The following is an 18,383-nucleotide window of genomic DNA, read 5'->3' as shown; positions in this document are numbered from 1 at the left end:
ACTTGCCAAAACTATAGTTTGTTAACAAGAAATTTGTGGAGTGGTTGAAAAACGAGTTTTAATGACTCCAACCTAAGTGTATGTAAACTTCCGACTTCATCTGTAAGTGCCTTGCTCAATGGCACATCAACAGATTGTTACCCTAGTGGTCTCTGGGATTCGAACCAGTGACCTTTTGATTACTGGCCCATTGCTCTTAACCGCTAGGCTACCTGCCGCCCTGTTGTGTGGGTGAGCGGTTTGCTAATGTCAACGTTGAGAACAGAGTGACCCATGGTGGCGGTGGGGTAATGGGTTAGGCAGGTATAAGCTACGGACAACAAACACAATTGCATTTAATCGATGGCAATTTGAATGGACAGAGATACCGTGACGAGATCCTGAGGCCCATTGTCGTGCCGTTCATCTGCTGCCATCACCTCATATTTTAGCATGATCATGCACGGCCCCATGTCACAAGGAACTGTACACAATTCAGAAGCTGAACATGTCCCAGTTCCATGGCCTGCATACTCACCAGCATGTTTGGGATGCTCTGGATCAACGTGTACGACAGCGTGTTCCAGTTCCCGCCAATATACAGCAACTTCGCACAGCCATTGAAGAGGAGTGGGACAACATTCCACAGGCCACAATGAACAGCCTGATCAACTCTATGCGAAGGAGATGTGTTGCGCTGCGTGAGGCAAATGGTGGTCACACCAGATACTGACTGGTTTTCTGATCCACACCCCTACCTTTTTTTCTTAAGGTATCTGTAACCAACAGATGCATATCTGTATTCCCAGTCATCTGAAATCCATAGATTAGGGCCTAGTGAATTTATTTCAATTGACTGATTTCCTTAAATGAACTGGAACTCGGTAAAATCTTTGAAATTGTTGCATGTTGCATTTAAAATAGAGTTTTCATTACTCTGAAGCATGTCATCACGATAGGGGCGTGCTAGATTTGGACACGATGTAATTATACTGAACAAATCTATAATAACACCAGTTTAACTGATTAACTAATAACACACATAGCTTTGATTAGGTCAATTAACTGAATCAATCAAGTTTAGAATTGAATAATATTTGGCAGACTATATTGGTTCACTTTCTATTCAGAAAATATTTCCATATTTGACTAAACTGAGTCACATGAACAGTATTCCACAAAAATCACAACATTATATGAATCATATTTAGTAATCTCCTCTTCCTCTGTTCTTAGTAATGTATATTATTGAACTTACTTCATTCTCTGTTCTCTTCAAAGCAGCTGCATATTCACTCTGTTTTCTCAGTTAACTTCCTGCATCACAGCATCTCCCGCCTCCATCAGACCGACAGCGTCATTGAGTCATGATTCATTTCCAATGAAATGCTGCATTTGCCTTGCCGCAATGCATTGCAGAGGCAGCTGCAGTGTGTTCTTGTTCTGTGTTGTCCATAGGCTGAATGCATCAGACTGTATGTGTAGACTTGACAGAAATTGTAGCAGAAGGTGAATGTTGAACTTTTGTTGCACACATATCCACTAAAATGTTGGATTGCATGATGAAAAAAAAGTTTGACCGCAGAATTTATTACACAGTATTGATGCAATATCACTGTCGGTCTGATCGAGGTGTCACGCCTAGATCACACCGACAGAGTCATTGCGTTTTGGTACACCAGAAGTACACTCATTTCCATTAGAACACTGCGTTTGTCTTGCTGCGTTTGTCCTGCAGCATCGTGTTGCAGAGGCAGTTGCAGTTCATTTCTGTGTGGTGCATATGTTGGATTCATCGCATCAAAATGTATGTGTAGACGGCTTGACAGAACTGGTAGCAGAAGGTGAATGTTGAACTTTTGTAGCACACATATCCAGATGATGCTGGGTACAATTTTGCACAATGAAGCTGTCGGTGTCATGGAGGCGTCACGTTGAGTTGTAACACCCTGACAGGAAACCACTGGTTAAGTTCCTGCCTGACTAGATGTGCAGACATTGCATAACTTTAGCCATTGGTTGCGTTACAGCATCTTTAACTTTGAAACCCTGAGAAGAAATCACTATGATCAGGAAGTTGAGCTTACAGTATTCAAAGTGACCTTATTAGGAGATGTTAAAGAACAGGCGTATATCAACTCTCCAGTCTCCTCTCTCTAAACAGAAGGAAAGGAAGGTGGAAGGATGAGGGTCCAGCATGGAGGAGAAGGACTGGGAATCAGCTTCCACCTGGGACTTTTACCTCAGAGGAAGGAAAGGTGGAGGACGAGGGTCCAGCATGGAGGAGAAGGACTGGGAATCAGCTTCCACCTGGGACTTTTACCTCAGAGGAAGGAAAGGTGGAGGACGAGGGTCCAGCATGGAGGAGAAGGACTGGGAATCAGCTTCCACCTGGGACTTTTACCTCAGAGGAAGGAAAGGTGGAGGACGAGGGTCCAGCATGGAGGAGAAGGACTGGGAATCAGCTTCCACCTGGGACTTCAAGAAAACATTTGCTTCCTGCATCGCATCATCCCTTTCTTTTTTCAATCACCTCTCAATTAGGTTTGCTCAACTCCTGCATCCTTTCTCCTCTTTTTGATAAAGTTCAAAGTTAATCGAGGAGAGGCGGCGAGGAGCGTGAACGTGGACGAAAATACCCTTGAATGAAATGAGAAGCTCCTTCTCCACTCGCGCGTCATCAAGCGAATTACGTTTACAGGGTTGGATCCCCAAATATATGTGTAAAGTGATAAAAAACAAATTAAGTTAAATGCGCAAGACATTTTATAGATAAAAGTATAAGTAGCATATTGTTTTGTGTCTGCATGCTTTTCTCCTCCTTCCTGTACACGACACGCTGATGTCACACACAGATACGCTGATGTCATGCACAGATACACGCGTAAGAAATTTTAACTGTTTTTCTCACAATTCCTGACATTTAATCTTAGTAAAAATGCCCTGTCTTAGGTCAGTTAGGATCACCACTTTATTTTAAGAATGTGAAATGTCAGAATAATAGTAGAGAGAATGATTTATTTCAGCTTTTATATCTTTCATCACATTCCCAGTGGGTCAGAAGTTTACATACACTCAATTAGTATTTGGTAGCATTGCCTTTAAATTGTTTAACTTGGGTCACGACACGCTGATGTCACGCGCGGCAGTAAGAAAGCCATATCCATCTGCGACCATTCAACACAGCATAGATTTACATTTGTATTACTTCTAAGCAAAATAATTTTTTGGGGGTTCTCATACGCTTACAATTATGTTTTGATTCTTGCTTGAACAGTCGCTAAGATTATATTTGGTTGTGATCTTTGCAAAATAACTATTTTGGATGCAGCAGTTGTTAACTAGAACGCTAACGCTCATTGATACAGCCTGTAGCAAAAGCAAGCCAAAGAGCCATTTTACTGGTTGAAGTTGAAGTGTTTAAGTATAATGCAGTTGATTTGTGATGATGACACAAACTTTATATTAAGCAGGACATTCATATGAGCCTTAAAATCCCATTATAATCCGAAAGTAGTGTGAATGCACTCATAAGCAACATGTAAATAGAGGCTTTTTTGCTGGCGTTCTATAAGAACTCCCCAGTGTTCCTGGCGTTCTATAAGAACTCCCCAGTGTTCCTGGCGTTCTATAAGAACTCCCCAGTGTTCCTGGCGTTCTATAAGAACTCCCCAGTGTTCCTGGCGTTCTATAAGAACTCCCCAGTGTTCCTGGCGTTCTATAAGAACTCCCCAGTGTTCCTGGCGTTCTATAAGAACTCCCCAGTGTTCCTGGCGTTCTATAAGAACTCCCCAGTGTTCCTGGCGTTCTATAAGAACTCCCCAGTGTTCCTGGCGTTCTATAAGAACTCCCCAGTGTTCCTGGCGTTCTATAAGAACTCCCCAGTGTTCCTGGCGTTCTATAAGAACTCCCCCTTGTTCTGCCACCAACTTTGTAAACACAGAAAGGGGTACAACAGAGCTTCAAAGGGGGTGTGGCAGATATCAAAATAATTCTGCGGTAGGATCAGGGAGGAAGAGAAGCGAGAGGGGAAACTCAGCCCCAAATCTGTGACGAATTTTGTCAACAACAAAATGTAATGGCTTATTTGCTACATGAGGCTTATTTGATAGAATAGAAGTTACATTACATTATCTGGCAACAGTTCTGTTGGACATTCCTGCAGTCAGTATGCAAATTGCATGCTCCCTCAAAACTTGAGACATCTGTGGCATTGTGTTGTGTGACAAAACTGCACATTTTAAAGTGGCCTTTTATTGTCCCCCGCACAAGGTGTACCTGTGTAATGATCATGCTGTTTAATCAGCTTCTTGATATGCCACACCTGTCAGGTGGATGGATTACCTTGGCAAAATGAGAAATGCTCACTAACAGGGATGTAAACAAATCTGTGCAAAACATTTGAGAGAAAAAAGCTTTTTATGTGTATGGAACATTTCTGGGATGTTTTATTTCAGCTCGGTTCCTATGCCTTTTTCATGTGGGCCAATTTATCAGTGAATTCTGAAGATATCTGTATTCCCAGTCATGTGAAATCCATAGATTAGGGCCTAATGAATTTATTTCAATTGAATGATTTCCATATATGAACTGTAACTCAGTAAAATCTCTGAAATTGTTGCATGTTGCGTTTATATTTTTGTTCAGTGTAATTGTCTCGTTCTGCAGGGTCAGTGTTTGAGGTGCTGGCCCATCACTTCTCCTCCTGCGGTCGCTGGGCCAACCCCAGGGACAACCCCCGTCTGGAGCAGCAGCTCTACGTGAGCAGGGCTCTGCTGCTGAGTGATGCAGAGATACAGGAGCTACGCTCAGGGAACGCCCCCAACACTACAGCAACGTATTGTCACACCATCAGAGCTGTTCACACTACTTTCTGACCTGTCTGCCTCCGGGTTGTGTTCATTTGAGAAATGAAAAACATTTTTCCCCCAGGAAAATGACAATGAGCGTTTTGTTATGGGAAGTGTTATGTAGTCCCGCTCTACGTCCCTGTCAGAAGACATGGTATAGTAGTAGTGATGTATTAACTAGGCTCTACGTCCCTGTCAGAAGACATGGTATAGTAGTGATGTATTAACTAGGCTCTGTGTCCCTGTCAGAAGACATGGTATAGTAGTGATGTATTAACTAGGCTCTGTGTCCCTGTCAGAAGACATGGTATAGTAGTGATGTATTAACTAGGCTCTATGTCCCTGTCAGAAGACATGGTATAGTAGTGATGTATTAACTAGGCTCTGTGTCCCTGTCAGAAGACATGGTATAGTAGTAGTGATGTATTAACTAGGCTCTGTGTCCCTGTCAGAAGACATGGTATAGTAGTAGTGATGTATTAACTAGGCTCTGTGTCCCTGTCAGAAGACATGGTATAGTAGTGATGTATTAACTAGGCTCTGTGTCCCTGTCAGAAGACATGGTATAGTAGTGATGTATTAACTAGGCTCTATGTCCCTGTCAGAAGACATGGTATAGTAGTGATGTATTAACTAGGCTCTGTGTCCCTGTCAGAAGACATGGTATAGTAGTAGTGATGTATTAACTAGGCTCTGTGTCCCTGTCAGAAGACATGGTATAGTAGTGATGTATTAACTAGGCTCTATGACCCTGTCAGAAGACATGGTATAGTAGTAGTGATGTATTAACTAGGCTCTGTGTCCCTGTCAGAAGACATGGTATAGTAGTGATGTATTAACTAGGCTCTGTGTCCCTGTCAGAAGACATGGTATAGTAGTGATGTATTAACTAGGCTCTGTGTCCCTGTCAGAAGACATGGTATAGTAGTGATGTATTAACTAGGCTCTACGTCCCTGTCAGAAGACATGGTATAGTAGTGATGTATTAACTAGGCTCTACGTCCCTGTCAGAAGACATGGTATAGTAGTGATGTATTAGCTAGGCTCTGTGTCCCTGTCAGAAGACATGGTATAGTAGTGATGTATTAACTAGGCTCTACGTCCCTGTCAGAAGACATGGTATAGTAGTGATGTATTAACTAGGCTCTACGTCCCTGTCAGAAGACATGGTATAGTAGTGATGTATTAACTACATTTTACATTTACGTCATTTAGCAGACGCTCTTATCCAGAGCGACTTACATGAGCAATTAGGGTTAAGTGCCTTGCTCAAGGGCACATCGACAGATTTTTCACCTAGTCGGCTCGGGGATTAGAACCAGCGACCTTTCGGTTACTGGCACAACGCTCTTAACCACTAAGCTACCTGCCGCCCTGACACAAATAATGACTACTAAATGTTATATGAAATATCAAAGGCCTCTCTCATCTTTTTAAGTGGAAGAACTTGCACAATTGGTGGCTGACTAAATACTTTTTTCCCCAACTGTATCTGATGCTGTCTGGTCAAAAATAGTATGATATTGTTGCCGCCCATAGCATTGAATGCAAGGGAAGTCAGCGAGCATTCGCCCTCCCTTGATAAACAAAAATGATATCATTATTTAATAGCCAATCAGCGTTAAGCTGAACTGTGTGACTGGTCCTGGTGCACCAAAAAAATAAGTGTCAAGGGATTTTGGCTTCACACCAATCACAACGCATCAAAAGCCTAACGTCACTGACAGAAAGAATAACTTGAATTGTTGCATCTCATTGTGTTGTTGTCCTCCGGTGGCTAGCTAGATAGCTAAAATTGTCCCTTTCCTAAACTAGCCATGTACGGAGATGGGGATTTGGACGTTTGTTTTACGTAATTCTCCGTACTGGCCAATCATTATAACTGCGATTCTGATCCCACCATAAATTCATACATTGTGCTCCTGGCCTGAGAGGATGGAAGTTCAATATGTAGATAGATGTAGTAGGGAGCAAGCATTTTAGCCAGGTAGCCTAGGACAACAAAAACTAAAAGTATGTACTGTATGCCAGAGTGAAAGTCTGTTTAGACAACATATATGAGAGGAGGTGGCGTTGGCCTTTATCTACAAGTAGGGTGAGTCAACATGTTTTTTCTACTTAGGCACACAGAAATCAGACCCATGGCCAGCCACATCCTATTTAGCTTACGTTGATTGGACTAAATTGTTTTTAGGATCTTTTAGTTTTCACTGCATGAGACTAAGCATAGGTGATTTGATGATGTTGAAATGTTGAAGTTGAAATGGTGCTGGAATAGTGGAGGCAGCTCCTGTTTTCTTAGCGACCATCAGTAACCCAATAGTTGTTTAGTAGTCTGAACATGTCTGAAAACATTAACTTGCTTGACCATGCTGTAGGTCATGTAACTGTTTGTTACATGCAATATGCTTTGTGGACTTTACCGGATAGAGGTTGCTCTCCGGTTTTGTGATGAAACAAAATGTGTGGTTGAATTTATTCTGCCACTGTGTCTTCTTATTGTCTCGGCCTTTAGGCCTACAGTGCATTCTGAAAGTATTCAGACCCCTTGACTTTTTCCACATTGTTACGTTACTGCTTTACTCATCAATCTACACACAATAACCCAAAATGACAAAGCAAAAACGTTTTTTTTTTTTAATGTTTGCAAATTTATTAAAAATAAAAAACTGAAATACCTTATTTACATAAGTATTCAGACCCTTTGCTATGAGACTTGAAATTGAAACCCACTAACAACAGTTAGCAGGTGGAGCCAAAACGTCCCCTACTGATTGTCTTTCAGGTGATAAGACGACACACAACAACAACATGTTGAGAATTACATATTTATTTATATTGCTCATCTAGAAATAAAATCCAGGCAAAATAAATGAATCTGATCAGCCGTTGTTTTACTCAACAGTCACACTGACATGTAGGCCGAGATTCAATCTGATCAGCCGTTGTCGACGATGTGGCTTTTAAAGGCAATGTTACCATGTCCGCGGAGATTGCATTAACGCTGCAGATGCTTGAAATGTCACATTGTCGACAGGCGCTATGGAATTTAATCCAATTGAACACCAGATCTCAGTGATATTAGTTCAAACCATTAATAAAAACTAGAGAACCATATATTGTTGCAGTAATACAGATTTATTTGATAAACCTTCCTGTCTAATAATACGTCTTCCCATTCAAATACCAACCTTTCCATTTCCTCCCACAACAAGCATGAAGCCATATGTCCCTTCAAAAAAAAAAAAGGGACAAAAACCACAACTTTTCTCCCTGTTGACATTTCTCCCCTCTAGTGACCTCCAGGATTCAGGAGGAGCTGAGCAGCGCCCCACCCCAGGTCTCGTGCTTCGATCCTGGGTTGAGGTGGGTGATGGTGACATCCACCGCCTGGATCTTCTGGTACTTGGGAGGGATGGAGCACACCTTATAGCTCACCTCATCTCCTTCCATTGGCACGTATTCCCCCTCGATACTGTAGAGGGGAGGGAGGGGAGAGATGAATGATAAACCGTACTCATCTCCTTCCATTGGTACCTATTCCCCCTTGATACTGTAGAGGGAGGAGGGGAGAGAGTGAGATACTGTAGAGGGAGGAGGGGTGAGTGAGTGAGATACTGTAGAGGGAGGAGGGGTGAGTGAGATGCTGTAGAGGGAGGAGGGGTGAGTGAGTGAGAGATGCTGTAGAGGGAGGAGGGGTGAGTGAGTGAGAGATGCTGTAGAGGGAGGAGGGGTGAGTGAGATGCTGTAGAGGGAGGAGGGGTGAGTGAGTGAGAGATGCTGTAGAGGGAGGAGGGGTGAGTGAGTGAGAGATACTGTAGAGGGAGGAGGGGTGAGTGAGTGAGAGATGCTGTAGAGGGAGGAGGGGTGAGTGAGTGAGAGATGCTGTAGAGGGAGGAGGGGTGAGTGAGTGAGAGATGCTGTAGATGGAGGAGGGGTGAGTGAGTGAGAGATACTGTAGAGGGAGGAGGGGTGAGTGAGAGAGAGATACTGTAGAGGGAGGAGGGGTGAGTGAGATACTGTAGAGGGAGGAGGGGTGAGTGAGATACTGTAGAGGGAGGAGGGGAGAGTGAGAGATACTGTAGAGGGAGGAGGGGTGAGAGAGATACTGTAGAGGGAGGAGGGGAGAGAGAGATACTGTAGAGGGAGGAGGGGTGAGTGAGATGCTGTAGAGGGAGGAGGGGTGAGTGAGAGAGAGATGCTGTAGAGGGAGGAGGGGTGAGTGAGATGCTGTAGAGGGAGGAGGGGTGAGTGAGATGCTGTAGAGGGAGGAGGGGTGAGTGAGAGAGAGATGCTGTAGAGGGAGGAGGGGTGAGTGAGAGAGAGATACTGTAGAGGGAGGAGGGGTGAGAGAGAGAGATACTGTAGAGGGAGGAGGGGTGAGAGAGAGAGATACTGTAGAGGGAGGAGGGGTGAGAGAGATGCTGTAGAGGGAGGAGGGGTGAGTGAGAGAGAGATGCTGTAGAGGGAGGAGGGGTGAGTGAGAGAGAGATACTGTAGAGGGAGGAGGGGTGAGTGAGATACTGTAGAGGGAGGAGGGGTGAGTGAGATGCTGTAGAGGGAGGAGGGGTGAGTGAGATACTGTAGAGGGAGGAGGGGTGAGTGAGAGAGATATGCTGTAGAGGGAGGAGGGGTGAGTGAGAGAGAGATACTGTAGAGGGAGGAGGGGTGAGTGAGATACTGTAGAGGGAGGAGGGGTGAGAGAGAGAGATACTGTAGAGGGAGGAGGGGTGAGAGAGAGAGATACTGTAGAGGGAGGAGGGGTGAGAGAGAGAGATACTGTACAGGGAGGAGGAGTGAGAGAGAGAGATACTGTACAGGGAGGAGGAGTGAGAGAGAGAGATACTGTAGAGGGAGGAGGAGTGAGTGAGAGAGTGATACTGTAGAGGGAGGAGGAGTGAGAGAGATGCTGTAGAGGGAGGAGGAGTGAGTGAGAGAGAGATACTGTAGAGGGAGGAGGAGTGAGAGAGAGAGATACTGTAGAGGGAGGAGGGGTGAGAGAGAGAGATACTGTAGAGGGAGGAGGGGTGAGAGAGAGAGATACTGTACAGGGAGGAGGAGTGAGAGAGAGAGATACTGTAGAGGGAGGAGGAGTGAGAGAGAGAGATACTGTAGAGGGAGGAGGGGTGAGAGAGAGAGATACTGTACAGGGAGGAGGAGTGAGAGAGAGAGATACTGTAGAGGGAGGAGGGGTGAGTGAGATACTGTAGAGTGAGGAGGGGTGAGTGAACAAGTAAATAACCATCTCCCACCCTCACTTCGTCCAATCAGATCACGTCTCTCTGTTCCTACTCCCCGCCTACAAGCAGCAATTCAAGAGGGAGCCTCCAACACAGGGAATAGTGAGGCGCTGGACAGAGGAGGCAGACTCAATGCTGCAGGGCTGTTTTCAGAATACTGATTGCAATATGTTTAAATACTCATCCACCCAGGACTCATCCATCGACATTGAGCAATATACATCAACAGTCACAGGCTTCATTAGGAAATGTGTTGATGTTGTACCCCACAATAACAATCCGGACAAACCCCAACCAAAAACCCTGGATGAGAAATTCGTAACATGCTGAGAGCCCGTACCGCAGCATTCAATGTCAGCAGAACGAGCGCCGATGACCTACCCCAATGTGGCGCGTACAAGGCCAGCAGGTACGAGCTGTACAAGGCCAGCAGGTACGAGCTGTACAAGGCCAACAGGTACGAGCTGTACAAGGCCAACAGGTACGAGCTGTACAAGGCCAGCAGGTACGAGCTGTACAAGGCCAACAGGTACGAGCTGTACAAGGCCAGCAGGTACGAGCTGTACAAGGCCAACAGGTACGAGCTGTACAAGGCCAGCAGGTACGAGCTGTACAAGGCCAACAGGTACGAGCTGTACAAGGCCAGCAGGTACGAGCTGTACAAGGCCAGCAGGTACGAGCTGTACAAGGCCAACAGGTACGAGCTGTACAAGGCCAGCAGGTATGAGCTCCGCAAATCCATTACGGAAAAAAAATAAAATACAGACTCAAACTTGAATCAATCACTGGTGACCCATGTGGCAAGGACTACAGGCCATCACGGACTACAGGCCATCACGGACCACAGGCCATCACGGACCACAGGCCATCACGGACCACAGGCCATCACGGACCACAGGCCATCACAGACCACAGGCCATCACGGACCACAAAGGCAAATCCAGCTGCGTGGTGCCCCACCGAAGCCTCCCTCCCAGACGAGCTTAACATATTCTATGTTCGCGTCGAGGCAAACAACACTGAGCCATCCAGGAGAGCTCTCGCTGAGCAGGACGACCAGGTGTTTTCGCTCTCAGAGGCTGACGTGAGAAAGACCCAGATGTCATCCCTGGCAGCGTCCTCAAAGTGTGCGCTGACCAGCTGGCGGGCGTCTTCTCTGACATCTTCAACCTGTCCCAGGCTGTAGTCCCCACTTGTTTCAAGGAGACCACCATCGTCCCAGTGCCCAGGAAAACCAAGGTGCCACTCTTGTCAAGAGGGCGCAACAGCGCCTCTACTTCCTAAAGCGGCTGAAGAAATTCGACATGCCACTCCAGGTCCTCTCCAAATGCTAAAGCTGCACCATCGAGAGCATCCTGACCAGCTGCATCACGGCCTGGTAAGGGAATTGCTCCGCTCACGACCGCAAGGCCCTCCAGTGGGTGGTGAAGACGGCCCAGGACATCACTGGGACCGTGCTCCCACCCATCCAGGACATCACTGGGACCGTGCTCCCACCCATCCAGGACATCACTGGGACCGTGCTCCCACCCATCCAGGACATCCCTGGGACCGTGCTCCCACCCATCCAGGACATCCCTGGGACCGTGCTCCCACCCATCCAGGACATCACTGGGACCGTGCTCCCACCCATCCAGGACATCACTGGGACCGTGCTCCCACCCATCCAGGACATCACTGGGACCGTGCTCCCACCCTTAAAGGACATCGAAATGAAACGGTGCCTGATGAAGTCCCGCAGCATCATCAAGGACCCCACACACACTGATTGTTCACTCCCTTACCGTCGGGCAGACTGTATCGGTGCATCGGGTCTCGGACCAACATGCTCAGAGACAGTTTCTATCCATCAAACTGCTGAACACTTCAACTGGAATAAATAATCATAATAATCACCACCTGCACTGAATCTCTGTACCTTAGCACACACTCACACCCAACGACTGCTGCTACTAGACTTTTATTTTTAATTGCTAAACACTAGGGCTAGGAATTGCCAGGGACCTCACTATACGATATTATCACGATACCTAGGTGCCGATTTGTTATGTATTGTGATTCTCATGATTCTAAACTCAGCAAAAAAAGAAACGTCCCTTTTTCAGGACCCTGTCTTTCAAAGATAATTCGTAAAAACCCAAATAACTTCACAGATCTTCATTGTAAAGGGTTTAAACACTGTGTCCCATGCTTGTTCAATTAAACATAAACAATTAATGAACATTCACCTGTGGAACGGTCGTTAAGACACTAACAGCTTACAGACGGTAGGCAATTAAGGTCACAGTTATGAAAACTTAGGACACTAAAGAGGCCTTTCTATTGACTCTGAAAAACACCAAAAGAAAGATGCCCAGGTTCCCTGCTCATCTGCGTGAACGTGCCTTAGGCATGCTGCAAGGAGGCGTGAGGACTGCAGATGTGGCCAGGGCAATAAATTGCAATGTCCGTACTGTGAGACGCCTAAGACAGCGCTACGGGGAGACAGGACGGACAGCTGATCGTCCTCGCAGTGGCAGACCACGTGTAACAACACCTGCACAGGATCGGTACATCCGAACATCACACCTACAGGACAGGTACAGGATGGCAACAACAACTGCCCGAGTTACACCAGGAACGCACAATCCCTCCATCAGTGCTCAGACTGTCCGCAATAGGCTGAGAGAGGCTGGACTGAGGTCTTGTAGGCCTGTTGTAAGGCAGATCCTCACCAGACATCACCGACAACAACGTCGCCTATGGGCACAAACCCACCGTCGCTGGACCAGACAGGACTGGCAAAAAGTGCTCTTCACTGACGAGTCGCGGTTTTCTCTCACCAGGGATGATGCCGGATTTGCGTTTATCGTCAAAGGAATGAGCGTTACACCGAGGCCTGTACTCTGGAGCGTGATTGATTTGGAGGTGGAGTGTCCGTCATGGTCTGGGGCGGTGTGTCACAGCATCATCGGACTGAGCTTGTTGTCATTGCAGGCAATCTCAACGCTGTGCGTTACAGGGAAGACATCCTCCTCCCTCATGTGGTACCCTTCCTGCAGGCTCATCCTGACATGACCCTCCAGCATGACAATGCCACCAGCCATACTGCTCGTTCTGTACGTGATTTCCTGCAAGACAGGATTGTCAGTGTTCTGCCATGGCCAGCGAAGAGCCCGGATCTCAATCCATTGAGCACGTCTGGGACCTGTTGGATCGGAGGGTGAGGGCTAGGGCCATTCCCCCCAGAAATGTCCGGGAACTTGCAGGTGCCTTGGTGGAAGAGTGGGGTAACATCTCACAGCAAGAACTGGCAAATCTGGTGCAGTCCATGAGGAGGAGATGCACTGCAGTACTTAACGCAGCTGGTGGCCACACCAGATACTGACTGTTACTTTTGATTTTGACCCCCCCCCCCCCCTTTGTTCAGGGACACATTATTCAATTTCTGTTAGTCACATGTCTGTGGAACTTGTTCAGTTTATGTCTCAGTTGTTGAATCTTGTTATGTTCATACAAATATGTACACATGTTAAGTTTGCTGAAAATAAACGCAGTTGACAGTGAGAGGACATTTCTTTTTTTGCTGAGTTTATATTTATTGCGATTCAATACTGTGATTGTTTTACCATTCGATGATCCAAACATATTGCTCACTATGTCTGCTGCAGAGAGACAAGAGAGAGCTTTAGAAAATTAGTCATGGACATAAGTGTTGAAAACATGTTGGCTCACTATTTAAAAAGAAATGGAAAACAAGCTATAGGATAAAAAATACTGGCGTGTTGGCGCAGGTAAAGACGATTAGCGCTAATGAACGATACCTAGCGATTTTTTTAATCGATACTTGGAGTGAAAGTATCAACATAATATCATCCAAAATAATATTGCGATTTGAAACTGTATCGATTTTTCCCGTCATCACTACTAAATACTACACAATTTAAACACTTGCTCTCGTGTCCAGCCCGACACGTGTCAATATTGGAATATAAATTGCTGCGTCTCCTGTATTTATACTGATGCTAAATGTTTTATTCTATTATACGGAGACATTTACATTTTTAATTCTAATGTTGTGTTATTTCTTATTGTTGTTGCATTATCAAGAGGGAACCTGCAAGTAAGAATTTAGTTGGACGGTGTATACCATGTGACTCCTGTACATACGACTACTACAACTTGAAACATGAGTGTTCTCCATCTACAGTACCGTGACCTCAACATCCATCCCACCTTTTACCAGTCTTCTGACCTCAACATCCATCCCACCTTTTACCAGTCTTCTGACCTCAACATCCATCCCACCTTTTACCAGTCTTCTGACCTCAACATCCATCCCACCTTTTACCAGTCTTCTGACCTCAACATCCATCCCACCTTTTACCAGAGTTCTGACCTCAACATCCATCCCACCTTTTACCAGTCTTCTGACCTCAACATCCATCCCACCTTTTACCAGTCTTCTGACCTCAACATCCATCCCACCTTTTACCAGTCTTCTGACCTCAACATCCATCCCACCTTTTACCAGTCTTCTGACCTCAACATCCATCCCACCTTTTACCAGTCTTCTGACCTCAACATCCATCCCACCTTTTACCAGTCTTCTGACCTCAACATCCATCCCACCTTTTACCAGTCTTCTGACCTCAACATCCATCCCACCTTTTACCAGTCTTCTGACCTCAACATCCATCCCACCTTTTACCAGTCTTCTGACCTCAACATCCATCCCACCTTTTACCAGTCTTCTGACCTCAACCACCAGGCTTCCCTTTATTTTCTTATAGAACCCAGCAGACAGAGAAAGAGGGATGTCCTCAGTTTAATCTAAACCCACCGCTAGGCTACCCTTGTCCTCTGCTGTCATATGCCTGGGAGATGGCCTCCACAATCCAATGGGAAAGACTCTGCTTAGAAACCCCGAGCTGGATTAGCGAAACAGACAAAAAAACGGTCACAACGTGGACATCCTTGTTCCTGTCCATATACGTGCGTAACACAGGCCATTCAACCTCCGTGTTCACTGGAAGCAAACGGAGGAGGTGAGAAAGGGAAAGCTTGAAAGCCAGAGACCTGTAAGACAGACATAACCTAACCCTAACCATGTAAGACATAGGCATAACCTTGGGAGCAACTGCATTAGTACGTAACCTCCTGACGGACCATCTCCATGGTGGCCTAAATCATGTCCACCGGAGGAAATGCATAAAGCAGGGTCCGTGGCCACTGATACGCCAAAGCATCCGTTCCCAACGGAGCGCACAGATCCCTCATTGAGAAGAATTGATGACAATGCGCGTTTTCTTGCGATGCGTAAGATCTACGCCTGCCCTGCCGAACCGGTCCCATATCTGGGCCACCACCGAGGGGTGCAGTCAGTCTCCACTCCATAGAGATAGAAACCCACCTGGAAAGTAGATCAGAACCCACTTTGAGACATCTGGGAAGATACGTCGCCCTGAGCGACAAGAAATGTGCACTGCTCCATACGAGCATATAAACGGAACAGGTTTAGGAGAGAGAGAGACCGAGTACCTCCTTGCCTGTTGAAGTAGCCAACACTGTCCTGTTGTCGGACCTTACCAACACATGCTGGCCCTCCAGCATCGGAAGGAAACGCCTCAGCAAAACAGTCTGTAGCTCTAGGTAATTGACATGCAGCACCCGTTGCGCTGTTGACCAAATCCCTCTTTCCGAGTAGCCCACACACAGCACTCCCATCCCAGTAAGGATGAGTCTGTCGTGACCACCCTGCAGGACACTACCCGGCCCATGACAACCTCCTGCAACAGCAGGTCTCTTCAAGGAGTCAACGCCCTCGGGCACAACGGGGATACCGTGAGCAACCGATGGCAGTTGCGAGATGCGTCAAGACGCGTAGCAATCACCCAGAGCTGAAACAGATGCATTAACAGAAGTCCCAGAGGCACCACAGCTATCATAGAGACCGTCAGACACAATAACAGCAGGCACACGTGAAAAAAGGCACCGAGTGCCCCAGCTGAACCCGTGCCAGAGAGAGCTGCAATGCTCTGTTGGGACAAAAACGCATGATTCAGAACCGAGTCCAAAACGAGACCCAGAAACTGAACGCACTGAGCCAGAGTCAAACAACTTTTCTTGTGATTCACTATGAACCCCAGAGACTGAATATGGGAAACCAGCGTGGCAGGGTAGAGCGCCACCTGTTCCCTCAACTCCACTAACAACCTGCCAATCATCCCGATAGGACAATACTCTCTGTACTTCTGATACGGGGACCACTTGAATAGCCTGCTTTTGAAGGAGAGAGGAAATCTCCTCTCTAAAGACAGGCACTAGGACCTCAGGGACTAATGACGCCACGAAAAGGAGGAGGACGCACAGCGAACTGCAGACCGTACCCCCTCGTCACCGCCCTCATCACCCATAGTGAAACTTGGCTTGTGCGACTGGGTGACTGGCATTATTTTAATGTGTGTTGAGGCTGTGACACACACACACTTACTCTGAGATGTGGACAAAGATGTCGCTGCCTCCGTCGGCTGGTGTGATGAAGCCGTGTCCTTTAGTGCGAGAGAAACACTTACATACGCCGCTGAACGATGGACCCTCCGCTGCACGTGCCGCCCTAAACACACACACACACACACACACACACACACACACACACACACACAAAACAGGCACACACACACATAAAACAGGCACACACACACATAAAACAGGCACACACACAATAAAGGCAGGCAACATGTTAAAAAGGAAAGATGACTGCAACACGCATCAGATTATTCATTATAAACAGGATTTATTTGATTTATTTCGTTTTTTCCATTCTCCATTGTAACCACATCACAAATAATTGAACACACACAACATGAGCAGATTAACTTGGTCAAAACATTTATTTATTAAAGACGATCAGAAAGAATGTTGGTACTTATTTATTTTGATCCAAAGCCAGGAATGAGTGAGTCACTCAGCTTTATGCTAATATATTAAATAGCCTATTAAATAGGCCAAGCCTAAAGGAATATATTAAATAGCCTATTAAATAGGCCAAGCCTAAAGGAATATATTAAATAGCCTATTAAATAGGCCAAGCCTAAAGGAATATATTAAATAGCCTATTAAATAGGCCAAGCCTAAAGGAATATATTAAATAGCCTATTAAATAGGCCAAGCCTAAAGGAATATATTAAATAGCCTATTAAATAGGCCAAGCCTAAAGGAATATATTAAATAGCCTATTAAATAGGCCAAGCCTAAAGGAATATATTAAATAGCCTATTAAATAGGCCAAGCCTAAAGGAATATATTAAATAGCCTATTAAATAGGCCAAGCCTAAAGGAATATATTAAATAGCCTATTAAATAGGCCAAGCCTAAAGGAATATATTAAATAGCCTATTAAATAGGCCAAGCCTAAAGGAATATATTAAATAGCCTATTAAATAGGCCAAGCCTAAAGGAATATATTAAATAGCCTATTAAATAGGCCAAGCCTAAAGGAATATATTAAATAGCCTATTAAATAGGCCAAGCCTAAAGGAATATATTAAATAGCCTATTAAATAGGCCAAGCCTAAAGGAATATATTAAAATGCCTAAATAAACTAGTACATTTCATAAATACAGGAAGTAGCTCAGGTCTTGAAAATATGGGCAACCTTTCACCCTTCCCTCTCCTCGCTGGACTCTTTCATTCAGTTTCTTCTTCACATCAGCAAAGAAGGACTCCGTGTTTCACAAACTCACTTTATATAGAGGGGCTTATCACTCTTTCACACTGTGGTAAATAAAGCCAGTTTGTTATTTAGAATGATTTATTTCTGTTTTTAGAGGGAGAGGAACCAAAAGCCCTCTGTGCTTATTTTTCCAAATTCGTCGGTCCACATGACAAGTGTAATTGCGCCATTGTATTTACCCAAGTTCTCTCTCAACTCCGGGACCACCCGCCAGGTATTTTGTTGTTGTTGCCTGATGCAGGACTCTAGTGCCATTGAAGAGAGACTCGGACTGAAACATTCACACTTCCATTAACTTACACAAGGATAGTCTAATACGAGGATCATCAAATAGATTCAGCCGCGGGCCGATTATTTCTTGAGTGGATGGTCAGCGGGGCCGGAACATAATTACATATAATTTGTAGACTGCAAATTGACCGCAAGAAGCCGAAATATGGTATCTTAAATTCAAATCATTTGGAGCTGATTTCCTGGTGTTCTTTTATAGTCTTTTATGTCCAACAATGAAAATTCAACAACACTTTTTTTTTTTTTTTTATTTTTTTTTTTTTTTTGCTTAGTACTTGCAGGGGGTGGTGCAAATAAAACCACCCGTG

General features: G+C 45.4%; 1 protein-coding gene across 1 annotated transcript in view; it reads right to left on the bottom strand.

Moving 5' to 3' along the window:
* Positions 1-7,468: 7,468 nt before the first annotated feature.
* The window catches only part of LOC311103672 (calcium-regulated heat stable protein 1-like), a 33,119-nt gene continuing 22,204 nt past the window's right edge, over positions 7,469-18,383 (bottom strand). Inside the window, exons 3-4 of the mRNA XM_084145289.1 lie at positions 16,542-16,664; positions 7,469-8,304 (exon numbers count right to left, since the gene is read on the bottom strand). Coding sequence (XP_084001415.1) covers positions 8,139-8,304; positions 16,542-16,664 — 289 coding nt within the window. The 3' untranslated portion in view covers positions 7,469-8,138. The remainder of the gene's footprint in view (positions 8,305-16,541; positions 16,665-18,383) is intronic.

Source organism: Coregonus lavaretus (genome assembly GCF_964263955.1).
Source record: "Coregonus lavaretus genome assembly, chromosome: 28".
Lineage (NCBI taxonomy): Eukaryota > Metazoa > Chordata > Actinopteri > Salmoniformes > Salmonidae > Coregonus > Coregonus lavaretus.
Note: the sequence above shows the minus strand (reverse complement) of the source record. Positions and strands in the feature narration are given on the sequence as shown.